General features: G+C 51.1%; 1 protein-coding gene across 2 annotated transcripts in view; it reads right to left on the reverse strand.

Annotated features, from left to right (window-relative positions):
* Nucleotides 1-18,700, reverse strand: part of RIMS4 (regulating synaptic membrane exocytosis 4) — a 62,832-nt gene extending 44,132 nt beyond the window's left edge. For both annotated transcript variants that reach the window (XM_007464778.1, XM_007464779.1), the window contains exon 1: nt 18,604-18,700. In XM_007464778.1, coding sequence (XP_007464840.1) covers nt 18,604-18,700 — 97 coding nt within the window. The remainder of the gene's footprint in view (nt 1-18,603) is intronic.
* Between the last annotated feature and the right edge of the window lie 212 nt (nt 18,701-18,912).

An 18,912-nucleotide genomic window follows, 5' to 3' on the forward strand; every position in this document is an offset into this window, starting at 1 on the left:
ATTCCTGCACACATGCATTGTACACACACACATACAGACACACACAACTGGAGAGGAACAGCCCCAATGGTTAAACATTCTGCTCTTGGATTATATAGAATTGGAGTCATTTTAATTTTCTTTCTGTGAGCTTTCTCTGCATTTTCCCAAAGTTTGGGTACACAGAGCATAGCCTGAGAAGGTTAGGCTCAAGGAAACTGGCTCTGCCATTTGCTGTGTGGGCGACCTTGGGAGAGGTCCTTCATTTCTTCATCTGTAAAATGGGAACAGCAACAACAGGACCCCCCACCCCCTCCTCAGAGGTTCACTCTGAGGGCTATCCAAGGTAACACACATGAAATCTGAGCACAGCACCGGGAACGTGGCGTATGCTCAGAAAATGCAAAGCTAGAATAACTCTACAAGCGTGTGAAACTTGGGAAAGCACAAGATTGTTTTAAGAAACTAAAACGATAAGGAGTGACTCTCTGACTCTCCCACTCTCCCGGCTCGTGACGGGACTAGACTACAGCCTGGGAGGGCTCAGAGGCCTGGGTTCCAAACCCAACCCGGCCAGAAATGCACCGAAGGACCCTTCACTCCCCCTGCAATCTCACCTTTCCGACTCTGAAAAGGACGGTGCTGGTGGGTAGACTGGTAAGTACCACTCGTCTCAGCAGGTGCCTGAAGAGGATGACACAGCTCTGGTCTTCAAGAAGGGCCAGGTCCTGGACACAGCTCCAGAGCCTTTCCCAACCTGCCACTTCCTCCCCACACCCATCTGTGTTTTGTTTTTTTTTTTATTTTTATTGGAGGATAGTTGATTTACAGTGTTGTGTTAGTTTCAGGTGTACAGCAAAGTGAATCAGTTATACATACACATATATGCACTCTTTTTTAGATTCTTTTCCCATACAGGCCATTACTACAGAGTATTGAGTAGAGTTCCCTATGCTACACAGTAGGTCCTTATTAGTTATCTATTTTATATGTAGTAGTGTGTATATGTCAATCCCAATCTTCCAGTTTATCCCTCCCCCCCTTACCCCCTGGTAACCATAAATTTGTTTTCTACATCTGTAACTCTTATTTCTGTTTTGTAGACCCACACCCATCTCTTAATGCACCTACCCACAAGGCATCAATAAACCTCAGGACACTCTTCCTTGACCACAAAGAACCCTCAGGGGTCTGAAGCACCTCCCTCCCCCCTTCCACTCCAGCCCTGTAAACAGCTTCTCACCCTTCAAGGCTGTACTCAGCACCCCCGGCTCAATGGGGTCACCCAGTTATCTGCTCTGCTTATCTCTCCTCCTTGGCTGCGGGAGGCCCCCATCTTACTCCGCACCTACCTCAGCATCCAGCACATTGGAGTAGGGGGTCAGTAAATACGCTGACTGCATGAATAACACTTTAAAATGAGAAAGGGCAGTGCAGAGCAGTGGTTAGGCCCATAGATTCATGGGCTCAGGCAGACCTGCATTTGACCTTACTGTTGAATGACCCTGAGCCAAAGACAAGCATCTCCTCTCTGAGCCTCAGTTTCCTAATGTGTGCAGGGAGCATGACAGTTGTACCCCCTTCGTATTCTGATGTTTTGATAGGATAATCCAGATAAAGTGCTCAGAGTACCCGGCATGTGAGAAACACAAAATAAACATTTGCTGTCATGATAAGGATGATTATTGAAAATGTAAAATGACTTTAATGATTATCTTGGGACACCAGAGCGTCAGCACTTTCACTGGCGGTCTTGCTCAGGGCCCCTCTCTGGTTCAGGTCCATCGGACCCTGTGAACTACTGGACAGGTTGCTACCTGCACAAAGGTGCCCAATTGAGCTGGGTGGAAACATAGCCTGTTTTCACTGGCCAGGTGGTACACCCCACGGGCCTTTTTCTAATTCATCCTTTTACAGGAGGTACCATTTAAATTCAATCACCTGGGGTAGGGGTGAGGCTAGCACAAACATGCCATACGAGCCATGTGTGTGCACCAGAGCCCACATGTGGGATCACGAGGGGAAGAGCCATCCCTGGGCGGCTCTCACTCTCAGTTCAAAGGATGATGCAAAGTCCCCACCCAACAGTGGAGGGCCCAGGGCAAAAGTACAATGGAGGCCGTCATACTCATTCTAAATGTTTAAAAGTTATAAATCAGGCTCTTACATAAAACATGTTCTATCCTTCCATTCTGACAAATATGCCTTCATAATGACCTTGAAGGCCAGGACAGGTTCAAATTTAGAATCCTCTGAGTTCCATGGCTGAATATGGAGAGAGGAGCTGAATACAGGCCCTCTGCTGCAGCCCATCCCTTCCCTTCCTCCCCACCCCCGCATACCCAGGGGCCCACTCTGTACATGTATGTTCTGTTCTCACCTCCACAAACAGCTACTTTGCGGCCATGTATCAGGACACCCGTGATGGAGGAGGGGCCTAGAGAAGGGGTCTGGACAGACCCCAGATGCTGACTCAGGGCCGTTTGGACAGGGAATTCCAGGGTCCCACGTACCCGGAACATGGCCTAGAAAGCGGGGTCCAGGTGGGCATGTCACCATTGCCCCATAGATTCCTCACCCAGTGAGGAGGGCTGGAGATCAGCCCAGTAGTGCTGGTGACCCCAGATCAGGGCCCTCCTTGCTAAGTGTAAAGGCCGGAATGACACAGCCCATGGTTCCACCAGCAGCCGGGTCTACTGCCCCCGAGATGGGTCATGAGAAAACTCATCACAACCTGACACGGGGCAATTCTCCTAAAGACTGCGGTCTAATTTTTTACCAAACCCTTTCACAAATCAACAGATTCTGGACTTCCCTGGCAGTCCAGTGGTTAAGACTCTGCGCTTCCACTGCAGGGGGCACAGGTCTGATCCCTGTTCGGGGAACTAAAATCCCGCCTGCTGTCTGGTGCGGCCAAAAACGATAAAAAAGAAAAAACCTGCAAATCAACAGACTTGCGGGTGAGGTGGGCATGCGGCTTCTCCCACCTTTCTTCCCTAGCAAGGCCCAGATTTAGGGGTTTAAATATCTTGGGAGGCGCAGGGTATCTGCAGGCCCAGCCCTACTCTGAGCCTTTTCTGGGGCTGGAGACATACAGACCCCACTCTCAATTCTTGCCAAGGTTGGGCTGCAGACAAACCTTCAAACCCAACCTTTAACTAAAGAGTGGTTTTATTATTTTTTTATTTTAATTTTTTTTTAAAGGATGTAGACATTCACCTCTGGAGAGAAATTATGGGTTTCAAGAGTTCCTGACAAAGAGCTTCATTCCAGAAATGTAAAGTCACCATTTTAAATTTGGTTCTTATTCACTGCTGGGAAGTATTAGAATGAATATTACAAATTTAATAATGTAACATGACAGGAACTGGCCCGGCCTCATCTCCAGGAGAGTAATTTGTTCCTGCCTTCAAACTGGCACTTCCCAGCCTCGCCTCACCACCAGACCTGCCTGGTGACACACTCCTGACTTCCGTGTCTTGTGCTCTAGCCCACACAGCCAGCCTAGACAGCAAAACACCATCACTGCCAGGGTCTGAGGAGTCAACGCTGGGATGGTCCGACCCATTTGGGAAGAGTCACTATAACAAAGGGAGCCATCCCTGGGCCTCCTGGCCCCATTCTTCTCATCCACAACCAAAGAGGTCTGTGTAAACCCCAGATCTGAGTCTGTCACTTCCCTGCTAAAAACCCAACAGGGTTCAACTCAACTGTCCTTAAGCTCAGATCCAAGATTCTTGACTTTAAAGACCTAGTATGACCCAGTCCCGCTGCTTCACTAACCACAAATGCCTTCAAAACACCATGTGCCTTTCCTACCCCAGGGCCTTTGCACAGCTACTAATAATAACAAGAACTAATATCTACAGAGCACTAACTGTATGCCAGGCACTGTGCTAAGGGCTTGACAGGTGTCTTCTTATTATCATCCTGACCCTGGGAGGCAGGCAGTAGAGCCAAGTGGGTAAGCTCAGACTCTGGAGTCAGACATCTGGGTTTCAATCCTACTTCTGTCTCTTACTGTGTGATCTTGAGCAATGTACTTAACCTCTCCATGCCTGTTTCCCCATCTATAAAACAGGGACAGTGACAGCACCTGCCCCACGGAGTAGTTGTGAAGCTCTGATGAGTTAAGGGAGGTGAAGTGTCAGGATGTGATGGGTACCGTGCATTAACCACCCCTGTCCTCATCTTACAGAGAGAGACAGAAGCAGGCTAAACAACGTGGTCAAGGTCACACAACTACCAGTGGGAGTGTGGTCTCCAGATGCTGAAGACTTCAATTTTTGCCATGACTCGTCCATTGTAGAAAATTTGGAAAATACCAAAGAAGTGCAAACTAGAAAACAAAAACTATCCATAATTCTGCCCCGTAGAAGTAATTATGGTCAATATTTCCATCCGTGTGCATGCGTGTATGTGTGTGTGCGCGCCAGAGAGAATGAGAGAGAGAGAGGAAGAAGAGAGACAGATGTGGGGGGGCGAGACAGCCACAAAGACTGAGAGAATCCAAGACTTGCACCCCCCAACTCCCATAATTGACCCCAAGTCCGTGCTCTCAGAGTCATGGCATCCTGGCTCGCTCCGCCACTCCCCTGCCTTCATTTGGCCAACTCCACTCATCCCTTAAGTCTCAGCTTCGCTGTCTCCTCCCCTCCTCTCCCCCAGCTCAGTTCTTCCAGCTCCAGCCTCCCCCGGCACCCTGCACTTCGCTTGTGTGGCACTAAGCACGGTAGTGATCAAATTATTAGTTGTTCCTTTGGGTTGTCGAATGTCTAACCCCCTCCCACCAGACTGTAAACTCCATGAGGGCAAAGACTGGGCTTGTCTCGGGCCATCAGCAGCTACTGGAGAAGAAAGAGAGAGAGGGAGGGGAGAAGGGGGAGGGAGAGAGTCTGGGAAGGTTTGGGGTTCAGCTCCGCCTTTCCCAAATCAGTGCTCCCCTGAGTGAGATGCAGCAGAGAATCACACAGTCCCTGACCTGGAGGGACTCTCAGTGTGGCAGTGAAAAGTGATGTCAGCCAGACTTTGCAACTGCTGGAGAGAGAGAAGAGAAGCTCAGAGTGCCATGTGAATGCCCAGGAGGAACAATCAACTCCGCCTGAGAGAAGAGAGGTGTGCTTCCTGGAGGAAGTGGCATCGGAGCCCTGAGGGGGAAGGTGGGGGCATCCCAGAAGACGTTAATTGCCCAAGCAGAGGTACGGGAGGCAGAAAACTCGAACAAGCCCGCCAAGAATGGAGGAGCTGGGTTTTGCCTGGAAGTAACAACTGGCTGAAAAGGCTAGAAATGCGAAATTAGATCATCTGGCCCTACCCCAAACTCATTTTCCTGTTCATCCTGTCACTGTCTCTCAGGTACACTCTCCACACACAGTCAGGCCTCTGAACTGGCAGGAGCCATCCCCTGTTCCACATCCCTTTAGCATTTCAGTGACCGCCGGCCTGACCACCTGCAGACAGCGCCTGTTTCTCTTGGCCAAGGGCAACAGACAACTCCCTGCCCCCGCTCCATCCCCATCCCCACACTCGGCCTGCAACCAGTGACTGATGGGAGTTGGTGTATAAGCGCCCCAGCTCCCTCGCTCCTGGGTGGGATAACGGAGGAACATGTTCTCCTCCGGGGGTCTGCAAACTAGGGCCCATGGGCTAAATCCAGCTCACTGCCTATTTTTGTAAATAAAGTTTTGTTAGAACAGAGCACCACCCATCCGTTTATATATTGTCGGTGGCTGCCCTCCAACTGTGTAATCCAGCAGTTGGGAAAGTGACCTTACGATCCGTAAAGACTAAAACATCCAGGGTCTGGCCCTTTACAGAAGTTTGCCAAGCCCTGTTCTACAGTTTCCCAGAGTCCCCAGGAAGACTCAACGCGGTCGCCCTCGGTCCGGGGTAACTTAGCTGATAACACACTGTTTCCCCAAGTGACTTTCTCATTCCCCTCCTGGAGTTTCATCCATCACCTTCGGGAACCATATGAACCACATACAACTGCTATTTGACTGCTTTGACTCCTAAAAATGGCAGTTTCCTGTGGTTCAGCCTAATACTTGTACTCAAATCCTTGTTTCGTGGGGGAGCCCAAGCTAGGACAGGAAGACAAGCGTCACTGTGCCCATTTCACAGATGGGCCCTGATCTGACACGGTTCCCGCTCACACGCTACAGAGGTCAGCTCTGGGGGGTTTTTTTGTTTTGTTGTTGTTGTTGTTTGCCATACCACGCGGCTTGCAGGATCTTAGTTCCCTGACCAGGTACGGAACCCGGGCCCCCGGCAGTGGAAGCACGGAGTCCTGACCACTGGACCGCCAGGGAAGTCCCTCAGGTCTGGTTTTGGACTCCCCACCCCAACCCAGTCAAAGCCTTGCCAGGTCCTTGCTATATGCAGTATCATTAGCACACCTGCCAGGCTACCCGAGGCTTATAGCTGTGGACTTGTTCACCTAAAGAAGAAAGCAAGGCTCGAAGAGACCTGCCCAGGGTCACTCAGCTGACAAATGGGCAGAAATGGGGTCTCAAATCCAGGTTTTCTTATGAAAAATTCAGGGCTCATTCCATGACAAAGCAGCTAACCCTTAACTTTTCACCTCAAGATGTCTGTCAGTCAGGTCCCCTGCCCACCTCTCTGGAAACAAAGCCGATTTTCCATGAGGATCAGGAGATCTCAAATAGGCAAACACCTGTCAGGTCCAAAGGTCTTCATGTTTGCAAGGTACAAAACAGAAAACCAAGATAGATACCTTCCAAAGGTAGCTAGGGGACTTCCCTGGTGGCGCAGTGGTTAAGAATCTGCCTGCCAATGCAGGCGACACAGGTTCGAGCCCTGGTCCGGGAAGATCCCACATGCCGTGGAACAACTAAGCCTGTGCACCACAACTACTGAGCCCGCGCTCTAGAACCCGTGCTCCACAACGAGAAGCCACCGCAACGAGAAGCAGCCCCCCGCAACAAAGAGTAGCCCCTGCTCGCTGCAACTAGAGAAAGCCCACGTGCAGCGACGAAGACCCAACACAGCCAAAAATAAATAAATTAAAAAAAAAAAAAAGAGGTACCTGGAAAGAAACCCACCAGGAAGCACAAAATACACACATACATTCATGAAAAGAATTAAATGCAGCACAGAACGCTGGAAAGACCACAAGGGTTGGAGGCAGGCCCGGGTTTGCAGCCCTGTCCTACCTTTCACCAACTTGACCTTGGCCAAGCCAGGAGTCCATCTGGACACTCGATTCCTCCAGCCCCAGCTAACGTAATGACCACGCACACCTTGTGCGACCATGGAGAGGGTGACTTGTAATAGGGGTGGGCACTACCCAGCACAGAGCTGGCCACACCTGCTCTCCTCACTCTGTCGCCAGAAGTTCCCAGACAGCTGGTGGGTGGACCCAGCCCAGCCAGAGCCCCTTTACCATGCAGGACACCCATCTCACAGCTGCTGTGAGTTTCTGCAATTCCAGCTCACAGCTGCCCCTTCTTTGGAGAGCTGCTCTTAGCTGATGGGAGCTGCCTTGCCCCAAAAGTTATGTCTCCGCTCCCCCACCGCCCCAGGGGGACTGTCCACAGCCCATGACTGACTGATACGGGAGTCCAGAAGGCCAGTCAACTCTGTGACGCCATCCACCCTCTAGAGCTTCCCATGGGTCAGGCTGAGGCTGGCCCGTGGCTGAGTGCCCATCGTGAGCTGCTTCTCTTCCTGCCCATCCTGCATCCGGTCTCACCTGACAGCACTGCATAGCGTATCACCTGCACAAGAATCCACGTCTCAAACTAAGACAGTGGGAACAGGAGAGAATTCTCCCATCTTCTATATTCTTTTCAAGTTGAAGACCGCTGGGAGGAGTCTAAGAATACTACACATGTTAATTTCTCCCTCCCTCTTAGCACCCACCCAATTCCCATCAGGGCCAGGCATCCCAGTTTGGGGGTCCCTCTCCCAGGACCCAGCATACCGCCAACAGAAGCTAGAGAGAAGTGGCTGCAGCTTCCAGGGGCCAGATGGTTCGGGGGTGGGTTGGCCTGGGTCTGGGTGGGCCCCCAAGGCACCTGGTCCAGTCTTGGTGTTGGGCCCAGGCAGATGAGAGATGTTTCTTGACATTTGCTGAGGAACTAATTAATTTCCATTTCAGGCCCCAATTAGTGACATATCTTCCCACCCACTCCCAAGGCGATTCCAAGCAGCATTTTTCAGGGGCACCAAGTACCGGAAATGCAGGGTATGGACTTGAAGCCTCAGGTGCCAATAGGGTGCAAAGTAGCCACTTGGGTCACCCGGGAGAGGAAGAGGCCCTGACTGGGAGTCCAGAAACATCAGTTCTACTCCTGGTTTTACCAGAGACCTGCTGTGAGGCTTTGAGCAAACCATGAGATCCCTCTCTGGGCCTCCGCTAAAGATGCTAGAGAACTTCAGAGAGACTTCTAGCTTAAGGGCTCTGAGACAGTAATAGCTAATACTCTTAACACACTTCTACTGTACTCGGGCTCTCTACAAAGCATGTCACAAATACCTACTCATTTAATCCTCCTGACACCTTCAAGGCAGGGAAGGGCTATTATGGGCCCATTTCGCAGTTGAGGAGACTGAGGCTCAGAGAAGTTAAGTCACTTGCTCAAGGTCACACAGCCAATGAGTGGCAAAGCCAGGATTCAAACCCAGGCCATCTAGCTGTGGAGTGTGTATCATAACCACCACTGTGCTATACTGCCTGGTATAATCTGACTACTCTTGAATCCTCACAGGACTGGGCACCACCATAAGTGCTTAATAAGAAATTACTAACTGGAAAATAAAGAAAAAACTGGTAGCCTAAAAGACCATACCGGTGGTTTGTGGGAGTGGGACTAGGTGGCTGAGGTGTGAGGGAGACTGATGTTTTCTTGGGTGTCCTTTGTGCTGTTTGGCTTTTCACCACATAACACGTTACTGTCAGTAACAGCAGCATAAAGGGTTGTGAGAGCTAGAAACAGTGTTTGTCCTAGGGAGGGGACAGGAGACCCAGAAGACGGAGGTGCCTGGGGCCCTTTTAATTGGATATTTTTCGTGCTTCTAAAATGTTGTACCAACTGCATATATTACTTAATCCAAATAATACTTATTCTTTTAAAAAGTATTCAATGACCAATCAGCCAAGGATCAGCTAGAAACTTTGGCAGGAGGGGATGCTCTGGGGATGAAAACGACCATAGAGGCAGAGGAGCAGGGGAGAAATCCAAAGGAGGAGATGGGGGCCTGGACAAGTGTCCCCTGTTTTCTGGGAGACTCTGGTTGTATCTAAACCAAGCCCACTAAACACCTCAGGATGGGGATCCTGAGGCCCAAAAGACAAAGGGAAGCGGCCAGAGGAGATGCTGAGATTTGGCGGCTGAACGGAGACCTCTTCTCCTGACTCCTAATGCAGCCTCTCAGGCCTCACTGGGCACAGAGTAAGCACCAGCTGTCCAGACCCGAGCCAGGAGTCCCAAACGCAGGCAATGCGCTCCCACCATCCCACACTTCCTGCACCCAGGAAGTCTACAATAGCAGGAAAGGCAGCGCTGCCATGTCCTGAATGCCTTCTATGCCTCACACATGCCTTATCTCTAATTCTCACAGGGTAGAGTTATTCACTCCATTTTACAAAGCACAAGGCTGAGGCCCAGAATAGTTACGTATCATAATCAAGAGACACAGCTAGTAGGTGGCAGAGATTCAACCCAGGTTTGGAGCCCTCCAAAGTCTGTGCTCTTTTGCTATCCTGAGCCAATCCTCTTGGAGAACTGTCTCCCATCAGTTGAGGACAAGTCCCACCGGGAATGTATTTGTAAATGCCTGTATCTTCAGACTCTGAGTTTTAAGGGACTGGATGGGAATCTTATCATATCATATGGTTTGTCCCCCACCCCTCCAATCTAAGCAAAATCTCAACCTTCCCTAGAAAATTACCAGCGACCCCTTTCTTAGAAACATCTAAATAAACTGACTCAGTAAAGTCTCTTGGTAGCATTTCCCAGCATTTTGCCCCTTAACATTGATGGTCCCTTTGATTTACTTCTTCCCAGCAGAGACCTGTCCTCAAATGAACCTCCTGGTTTTAACACATAGTCCTGCCTTTCCCCAATGCAGGAAAGGAACCGCGTCCTGTTCCCTTCGGTAAAAGGTGCTAGACCTGAGCCCCTCAATATTCCACAAAAGGATATTAATGGTCTGATGTGTTATTCATGTCGACTCATTTATCATTTATACAGATGACTTCCAAAAGGATTGATGGGGTCCTTCACATTAAATCCAGTGCAAAGCAGGGCAGCAGCTGAGGCTCATTTGATCCGAGACCATGTGATGGAAACATGAGTGCCTGAAGACTAAACCCGGGTCCTGAATTTGGTACTCAATGTCCCCAGCATCTAAGACACAGGTATCCATGAGACATCCCAAGTTGAGAAGAGCCCTTCATTTCTCTCCAGCTTTTTCTCTAACCCAGTGATTCTCAAAGTAGGCTCCCTGGACCAGTATCAGCATCACCTGGGAACTTGTTAGAAATGAGATTTTCAGGGGACTTCCCTGGTGGCACAGTGGATAGGACTCTGTGCTCCCAACGCAGGGGGCCCGGGTTCAATCCCTGGTCAGGGAACTAGATCCCACACTCATGCTGCAACTAAGAGTTCGCATTCCACAACTGAGGAGGCCATGTGCTTGCAACTAAGGAGCCAGTGAGCCACAACTAAGACTTGGTGCAACCAAATAAATAAGTATTTGGGGAAAAAAAAGAAATGAGATTTTCAGGCCCCGCCCCAGACTGAATGAGAAACTCTGGGGTGAGGCCCAGCAATTTATGTTTTAACAAGCCCCCTCGATGATTCTGACCCGTTAAAACCAACAGTAACAACCACAATTGCAGCAGTAACCTCTAACTGAGCATCTACTACGTGCCCAGCATTAAACCCACGATCTCATTAGTCCTTTTAACTGAGGAAATCTTAGTTCCACATACCCGGCTCTGGGGTACATGTGTTTTGTGCATTATAACAATGTATTACTCACAATAACCCTTTGAAGAACTTGCTATTATTATGCCCCCCTTTTACAGATGAGGAAATTGAGCCCCGGAGAGTTGAAGCCACTTGCCCAAGGTCACACAATTTAGAAGCAGCAGAGGCAGGATAAAAATTCAGGTGTGTTGGATTCCAAAGCCATGTTCTTTCTGTCCCACCACGAAAGCTCCCCAGAGTTTCACAGCTACGTCACCCTGAGAAGCTATACAGCTGGGTGGGGTGAGAGTCGAGGAGGAGAGAGGGGCAGGCAGGGAGGGCAGAAAAAGCCCTTCCCAGACTCCACACTACCAGCTACAATGTGAAAGGAAGCCACGTGATGCACTTAAAGGCACAGCCACCTGTGTCTAAGGGACTAAAAAGACAGGGATTCGGGAGTTCTGGGCCTCTCTCTGTCTTTACCCAGCTGGGGGTCTTTTCCATTCCCAATCTGAACTTCAGTTTCCCCACCTGATACTCCTTATCATTGTCTACCAGGCTGAGTGATCTGCCCCCAGCTTACTTCTCTGACCTCGTTTCCCCTCATGCGGTCTAACCACGCTGGTCTGCTTTCTCTTCCCTAAACACCCAAACTCCACGCTGACCTCAGGGCCTTTGCACCAGCTGTTGCCTCTGCCTAGATCCCTCCATCCCCTCATATTCCCATTACTGGCTCTGTCATTTAGGTCACAACTCAAATGTCACCTCCTCAGTGAGCCTTTCCTGACTATCTAACTTAATGTTATCTCCTGTCCCATCAACCTGTCTTATTTTCATTTCACTTAACACAATCTGAAATTATTTATGGTTTAATTGCTTTCCTGCTTATTGTCTGTCTCCTCCACCTCAGAACATAACTCCGTGAGTGCAGAAACTGTGTCTGCCTTGTTCCCCCGATATAGCCCCAGCACCCAGAATGCTGTTTGGCACTGAGCAGCTAATTAAATATTAGCTGAATGAATAATACCAAAGAAGAAAACCTAGACTCAAAGGCCAGAGCCCTGGATCCTTAACACGTGACCTTGGCAAGCTGCTTTGCCTCACTGAGCCTCAGTTTCCCTCCCTGCCTAATGAGGAGAGTGGACTAGATGCTCTCCAAGGGGCCTTCCAAGACTGCTAGTCTTGGAAAGCCAGGCCTGGAACCTGCCCAGCTGGTCCATTCAGAAGAGGCAGCTGGCCAGGGTCCCTGCAGCAGCTGCCCCCTCCCCACCCCCACCTGTGTCCCTGCCCAGCCACGCAGTCATCTCACTGCCCCCTCGCAGAAACTGTTAATGAAGTGCGCGCTGCTAAATGCAGTTACAATTATGGGGGCTAAGAATAAGGCGCTGACATCAGCCTTGTCAGTTTCTGAGTGAATCAGAAGGGGAGGGGGGAGGAAGGAGAAAAGGGGAGGGGGGATGGCTCTCTGGAGCTGTCAAGTGGAAATAGCACAGCGTTAAATATAATCCAGCATTGCCCTACATTGGTCTGGAGAGGCAGGTGATGGCTCAGCCCCCAGGGCCAGGGCAGACAACTGGATTCTTCAAGGAGGCCAGGCAGCCCTCTGATGGGGATCATCCAGGAAGTGATGGCCAGGAAGGCACTCCAGTGGGCTGGGGTGGAATGCGGTGGGATGGCAGACCCTAGAGGGATGCATCTGCATGTGAACAGGCCCTCACACCCTGGCCTTGGTCAGTGGCTGTTTTGACAGCCCAAGCAAAGCCCCTGGGGCTTACACTGCCCATTTCAGGCCAAGAGGCAGAGGGTGGTCTCTGGAGTCAAACACCCCTGGGTTTGAATCACCACCATGAAACCCAAAAAAGTCACTAAACTACACCAAGCTGCCTGGCTTTTCCTCATCTGCAAAATGGGTACATCGGCAACAGCTGCTACCCCTTCTGGCTGCTATAAGATTCAGTAAGATTATGGAAAGCACTGAGCACAGCCAAGCAAGCCTCTTGATCATTTTATTTTTACAACCCCAAGAAATGCTCAGACAAGAATAATTAACCCCTTTTTCAAGATAGGGAAACTGAGGCCCAGGACTTGCCTGAGGCCCTAGCACCAAAGTGGAGTCAAATCCAAGCCCCATGGAGTAAACTGGGTGGGAGAAGGAGAGAATTCCAGTCGGTCATTCCAAGGGACTGAGTGTGGGGTTTGGAACTGGAGCTCTGACAGTAAGACAGTGGGCTTGACTGGAAAACATCATCGAGGGGGGGTGCGGTACACAGATTACAGTGGGGGACACGTCTGCACCCTTCTGAGCACGTCCGCCAAAACTGGTGCCTTTCCAACAATTCTTAAAAGAAATGCTGAAGCAATGGTTGTTAAGGCCACAATGAAGAGATGTCAGAAGAGGCAGAGGAAAAGAAAGGCCCTGAGATGGGAGAGAGGGTCAGCTGGCTTGCGCCCTGCCCTCACTCCGCCTTCTGTTAGTTAGAACAGGCTCGGCCTCTGGGATGGAGGTGGGTGGGGAGGAAGGCAGAGCCTAGTTCTCAAAGGGAGACAAGGGGAATGGGCCCCTCCTTTCCCCTTCCCACCAAACAGAACCAGGTGGGCCTCTGGCAGCTGCAAAAGCCAAGGAAGCTGAAGCCATGAGTCTGGCAGCTTGGGGACAAGGAAGAGAGGGTGCCAGAGAAAGAGAGAATTTTAGGAAAGAGCTCGAACTGCATCAGAGCAGATCCACAGGCCAGTGATCTGTGTAATGGGGGAAGGGATGACTCCCCATCACCCAATTTTTCTGAAATACTTGTTTCAGAGTAATTTACGATAAAGTAGTTTTGGTCCACACACTCACACACCCACAACTTGAATGATGGGAACAGCTGGTTCGATTCTTTACTATGCCTCAGTTATCTAAAACTAGAAGAGTTCTGCCCAATTCCCAGCCCATAAAGGAGATTACAGTGCTTGGTGGTAAATTAGGGAAAGGGGCAGAGGGGGGACAGGAAGTGGCCTGCCCTAGGGACGAGGGTGGGAATGGAGGCTTCAAAGCCTCCACCTCATGCCCTCAAGTGGCCCTAATCCTGAAGGGTATTTTAAGGCCTCCCCCCTCACCACTCCCCCTTATCCACCCAGCCTCAGCCCCCCTTTAGGGCTGAAGTACTCTGTTCCCACCATCTCAGGGGGAAGGGATGGGACAGCAGGACATTTTGTTTCCCAGAAAAAGCTCAGGTCAAATTTCAAGGACAAAAGTTAGCACTTGGTCTGGGAAAGAAAACCTTGCCAAAAGGAGTAAATTGGGGAACGGAGGGGGGATTCCAGTGGGGTCATTCCAGGTGCCTGGGGTGGGGCGGGATTTGGAGCTCTCATTACCCCTGCTGAGATCTGTCTGGCAAGACAGGAGTATCTCCACCCCACGAGCCAGAAGTAACTCAGACAGCCCCCTCATTTCCCCTCCGTCCAAAAACAAGGGGAGTGGGCTTTAGCACTAGTTTGTGGGACCCATCCACCACGCCACCCCACCCACCAGATTTGGTCTGAGCGGAAGAAGGCAGTACCACAAAGGGCTTTCCAGCCCAGAAATGTGGCCCGAACTGCTAGGAGAGGGACTGGTAGCCGGCCTGTGTTGCCATGGCAACTTCCTCCTTGCGCTGGATCGAAGCATCCTATGGGCAAATCGGAGCTGGCTGCTCCAGCTTCTCCGCCCCTGTCCCGGGCGGGTGGGGGAGAACTGGACGCCAAAACCACTTGGTCAGACTCAGGGCCACCATCCTCAATTCCAGACCCTGATATCGCAACACCCTTTGGCATTTGCTGGATACTGAAGACACTCTTGCTCCCCAGCTGTGCCCCAAGGCAGAGTAGCAGGGCTGGGACTGTAGATGTAATGAAAATTAACTGTTAAAGAGAACAGGGAAATGGGGAGCTACATGCTCCCCACCCTCTTGTTCCACATGCAAGTCCCCCAAATCCCATCTTTAAACCCCCTCCAAGAAGAAGGGCCCAACTCTGCCTGAATAGCTGTAACAGTGCAATAAAATTAGCTTATTAAAATTATAAAAGCTAACATTTTGAGAACCAGGCTACCCCTCCTCCTCAAACCCAGATTCTTTTTTACAGTCATGCTCAGAAATAAGTCTTACTTGGTAATAAGAAAGATAAGAGCTAACAGGTATTGAGAGCCTATCTAGTGCCAGGTACTGTACTAAGCCCTTTTCGTAGCACAAACAGCATAATAATCAACAGCACAGATGCCTGAGTCAGACTGCTCAAGTTCAAATCCTACCACCCTCATTTCCCGGCTCAGTGACCTTGAAGAATATTCTCTCTGTGCCTCAGTTTTCTCATCTGAAAATGGGGAATGTTAAATGTTAATTTTATAGAATTGCTGTGAGGAAAGAAAACAATATTGAAAGTGCCTAGGAGGATACTTAGAGAAAGGTAATCATTTAAAAAATGTTGACCCTCTGTGGTCCATGCTATTATTTTCTTCCTCCAAGTCACCAGCAACCAACAATATAGACGTGAAAAAGCAGAGGTCACGTGTCTAACTCCTCCCTGCCCCACCCCTCCTCAATTATAAAGCCAGTACCAGCAAGGCTGAGCCATGAAGACACAGACACAAAAAATGCCTCCCAAGAGCATGCCTCTCTAAAGCCTCAGCATCTTTGTGAAAAGGGGCAAAAGCAGTGTAAGTAATGGGTTCAGAGTGCATGATGGAAGATGCTTCTTGGGAGGAATTCTAGGAATCTGCCATGACCAGCATCCTGAACCACAGGGTGGCTAGAAAGGGGGGTGGAAGGGGCAGCTTCCTTTGCTGACAAAATATCCAAGGCTCCCAAGCCGAAGGCAGGAAAGTGCTCTGGCCCAGTTAAGGCTAATGAAAGTCTCCTCCTCATACAGTTTATCAGGAAGCCAGCTGAAGGGTGGCATGTAAGCCCTGAAGATGGCTCTGAGTCAATCCGGTTGATGAAAAAGGTGCATTGGACAGGAGTCAGAAGCAGCAACAAAGGGGAGGCACCCAGATGAGCCAGAGGCCCATCAGGGACACTTCTGAGTCATCGGGGACAGAGGGGCAGGAAACTGGTGAGGGGAGGGAGCAAAGAAGAAAAAGGTAAAGCAAAGCCAATTCTGACAGCCCTGCAACTGGAGCAGTCTCTGTCCAGTATCTGAGAGATATTCAAACTGCTTTTCGAAATTAGTTCAGGGTGGTGCCGTTCTAAAAGAATAAATCCAAGGGGCATTTTTTTTTAGGAGAAAATTGATGACTTTGAGAAGAACAAGAGAAATTAAGCACCAAGACAACGTTCCCTACTTCCAATTTTCACCAGACACTCATTAGCCTTCCGGAAAGGAAACTTCACTTTCTCCTTCCCCCTCCCAAACTCCAAGCATCCCTTAAGATTAGCAGACAGTGAGCATGAGATGCCCAAACCAAACTCCTGGCTGCCAGCCGCTCCCTGAGACCTCTTCACCTGGGAACCATTTTCTACACAGTGAGATTTGACTTTTTAAAAAATCCTCTTTCAGAGAGAGGGCTAGTGTTTTACTGGAAAGAGAACCAGAAACCTGATTTTTGTCTTGGCTGTGTGCCTGCCTCACTGGGTGACCTTGGGTTATACACACACACACACACACACACACACTGGGGCTTCAATCTCACACACATGCATACATTCACACAAATACACACACACACCAATCTGGGGGCGAAAAAGGGTCAGACAAGATGATTTCTAGGTGCTCCAAGTGAAAAACTTAAGAATTTGAAGAAACCCGCTGGAAAAAAAAAATAGGGACCTTTAAAAATCTCTAATATTCCATGAAGTTATCTACTCTGACTCACGTGAAACCAGAGCAAGTCACCAGCAACCAACAATAATAACCAAGGCATCTGAACCAGGACACGGAGCATGACTTTGAAGAAAAACCCACCTGTCCCTGCCACTGATGCACCTTGCCTCTTGTGACCCAAGTGGCCTGTTGGAACTTCAGGAGCGTCCTTGAACGTCAAGTGAGGCGTGGGGGAGCCAGTTCACCGAGGCAGGTGGGACTTCCTCTCCCGGATTTTGCTCCAGAGGAGGCCACTGCGTTAGGAGAGCCCCTCCACCTCTTCTCACCTTGCCTTGTCCAGAATAATAATACAACCGCCCTCAGCTGCATCACGGGGGAAGTTAAGCCTCTGAACCTCAGTTATTTTTTCTGTAAAATGTAGATTCTGTAAAATGGCTCTGCAGTAACCATCTTTACCCCACCCCCATCTCCAGGTCAACAGCAAGACCGGTCTGTCAGGGGTCAGCCTCACATAGCCCCATTCATTCACTCAGCCAACACTTTCTTCTGGAGAACCTTCTCCCTTTCTCCCCACCTGCCTCCTGCTCCAGCAGAAAGACACGAGCACCCATCACCCACCGTTCCATCCAAGGCTTATCAGATAACGGGATGACCAGATAAGGGTCCCTGCAGGCAGAGAGTCTTAAGCAGGGCCCATGAACTCCCTAAAACTGTGGACAAAAATTTTTGGTTGGTGCCTATGTGTATTTTTTGGAGAACTTGTCCATATTTTCATCAAGTTCTCAAAAGCGTCCATGAAACCATTTTACTCCTCCCCACCACACACACCCCTCTCCCTTTCATCCCCTCATTGAATTAAAATACTCTCAGATTTTCAGCTTACAAAACACTTTTAACTTTACCTTTATGTCTGAGGTACTGCCATCCCATATTACAGATCAGGATGTGGAGGCTAGGGGTGGCATGACTTGCTCAAGGTCATGGCTAATACGGAGAGAAGCAAGACTGGAACCTCATTCCAACTCCCAATCTGGCACTCTTTGGGGAACTCGCACCCAAGCCCTCCAGGTACCCCACCTGTTGGTGGCTTCGCTTCCTCACCGCAGAACCAGATCTGAAGCCCTTCTGTTTCCTCTGCCTGGTCCCAGGGCCCCCAAGAGCCGGGCCGCTGTATGGTGGCCCGGTTCAGCCCACCTAGAAGGGCTACTCCAGACACAAGAGCACCCGGGGTCAGGGGCACACTCCGAAGGGCGCGCAGGTGTAGAGTCGGTGCCGCCCTATGCCTCCCTCGGGGAACCGCCGGGAAGAACCGAGAGGAAAGGCCGTCACCCGACCGGTCCCCTCGCGGTCCGCCCCAGTCCTTAAAGGACTGGGGGAAGAGGAGGAGAGACAAACAGGGGCGCTCAAGGCCTTGGGCGCAGGGCGGGGGTCTTGTGCAGGGAGTCAATGGATGCAGCCAAGACAAAGATGGAGCGGTAAGGTTGCGCGCCACCTCCAAAGGCGGGGGGCGCGTCGGAGCCCCGGGGGTGAGGCGGCCAAAGCCCCGGGGTTTGAGGAGTGAGCACATACAAGAGGCCCGGGGAGGGTGGCGGGTCGGATCCAGGGACAAGACCGGGAGCATTCAGTAGGCGCAGGTGAATAGGGAGCGCTAAGTCCAGGCGACCCAAAGGGCCCACTTGCGGAAAAGGGGTGAATGCTGATGATCTAGGGGTCCCTGTGGGGTGGCGGGAGGCGAGGGGACCCCACACCCTAGAGATCCGAGGTCCTGTGGGTGGGAAAGAAGACCCTGGGGGCGCATCCCCGAGCGTGCTTGGGATTGGGGGTGGGGAGGAAAGAGTCGGCTTGGGGAGGGGGCCTCGGGATCTGGCTCCCGGGACGCCCCCCGGGGATCGGGGGCGGGCCACGCGCTTACCCGCGTCCTCGTCGTCGAAGGAGTTCATGCACGGGAAGTAGATGGCGAGCGCCTCGAAGGAAGCGGACAGGCTGAGGCGGCTCTGCGAGCGCTCCATGCCCGCACCGGCGCCCGGCGCCTCGGCCGCGGCGGCGGCAGCGGCCGGCTTGGGCAGCTTGGCCGCCCCATTCTTGACGCGGAGTACGGCGCGCGGCGTGGTGGCGGCGGCCCGAGGCCGGGCCGGGGCTCCGCGGCGGGGCTGGCGGTCGCGGCTGGGCCGGAGGGCGGGCCAGGAGCCGGCGGCCCGCGGACCCGAGGCGCGCTGTGCTC

Source organism: Lipotes vexillifer, unplaced genomic scaffold (genome assembly GCF_000442215.2).
Source record: "Lipotes vexillifer unplaced genomic scaffold, Lipotes_vexillifer_v1.1 scaffold53, whole genome shotgun sequence".
Taxonomy (NCBI): domain Eukaryota; kingdom Metazoa; phylum Chordata; class Mammalia; order Artiodactyla; family Lipotidae; genus Lipotes; species Lipotes vexillifer.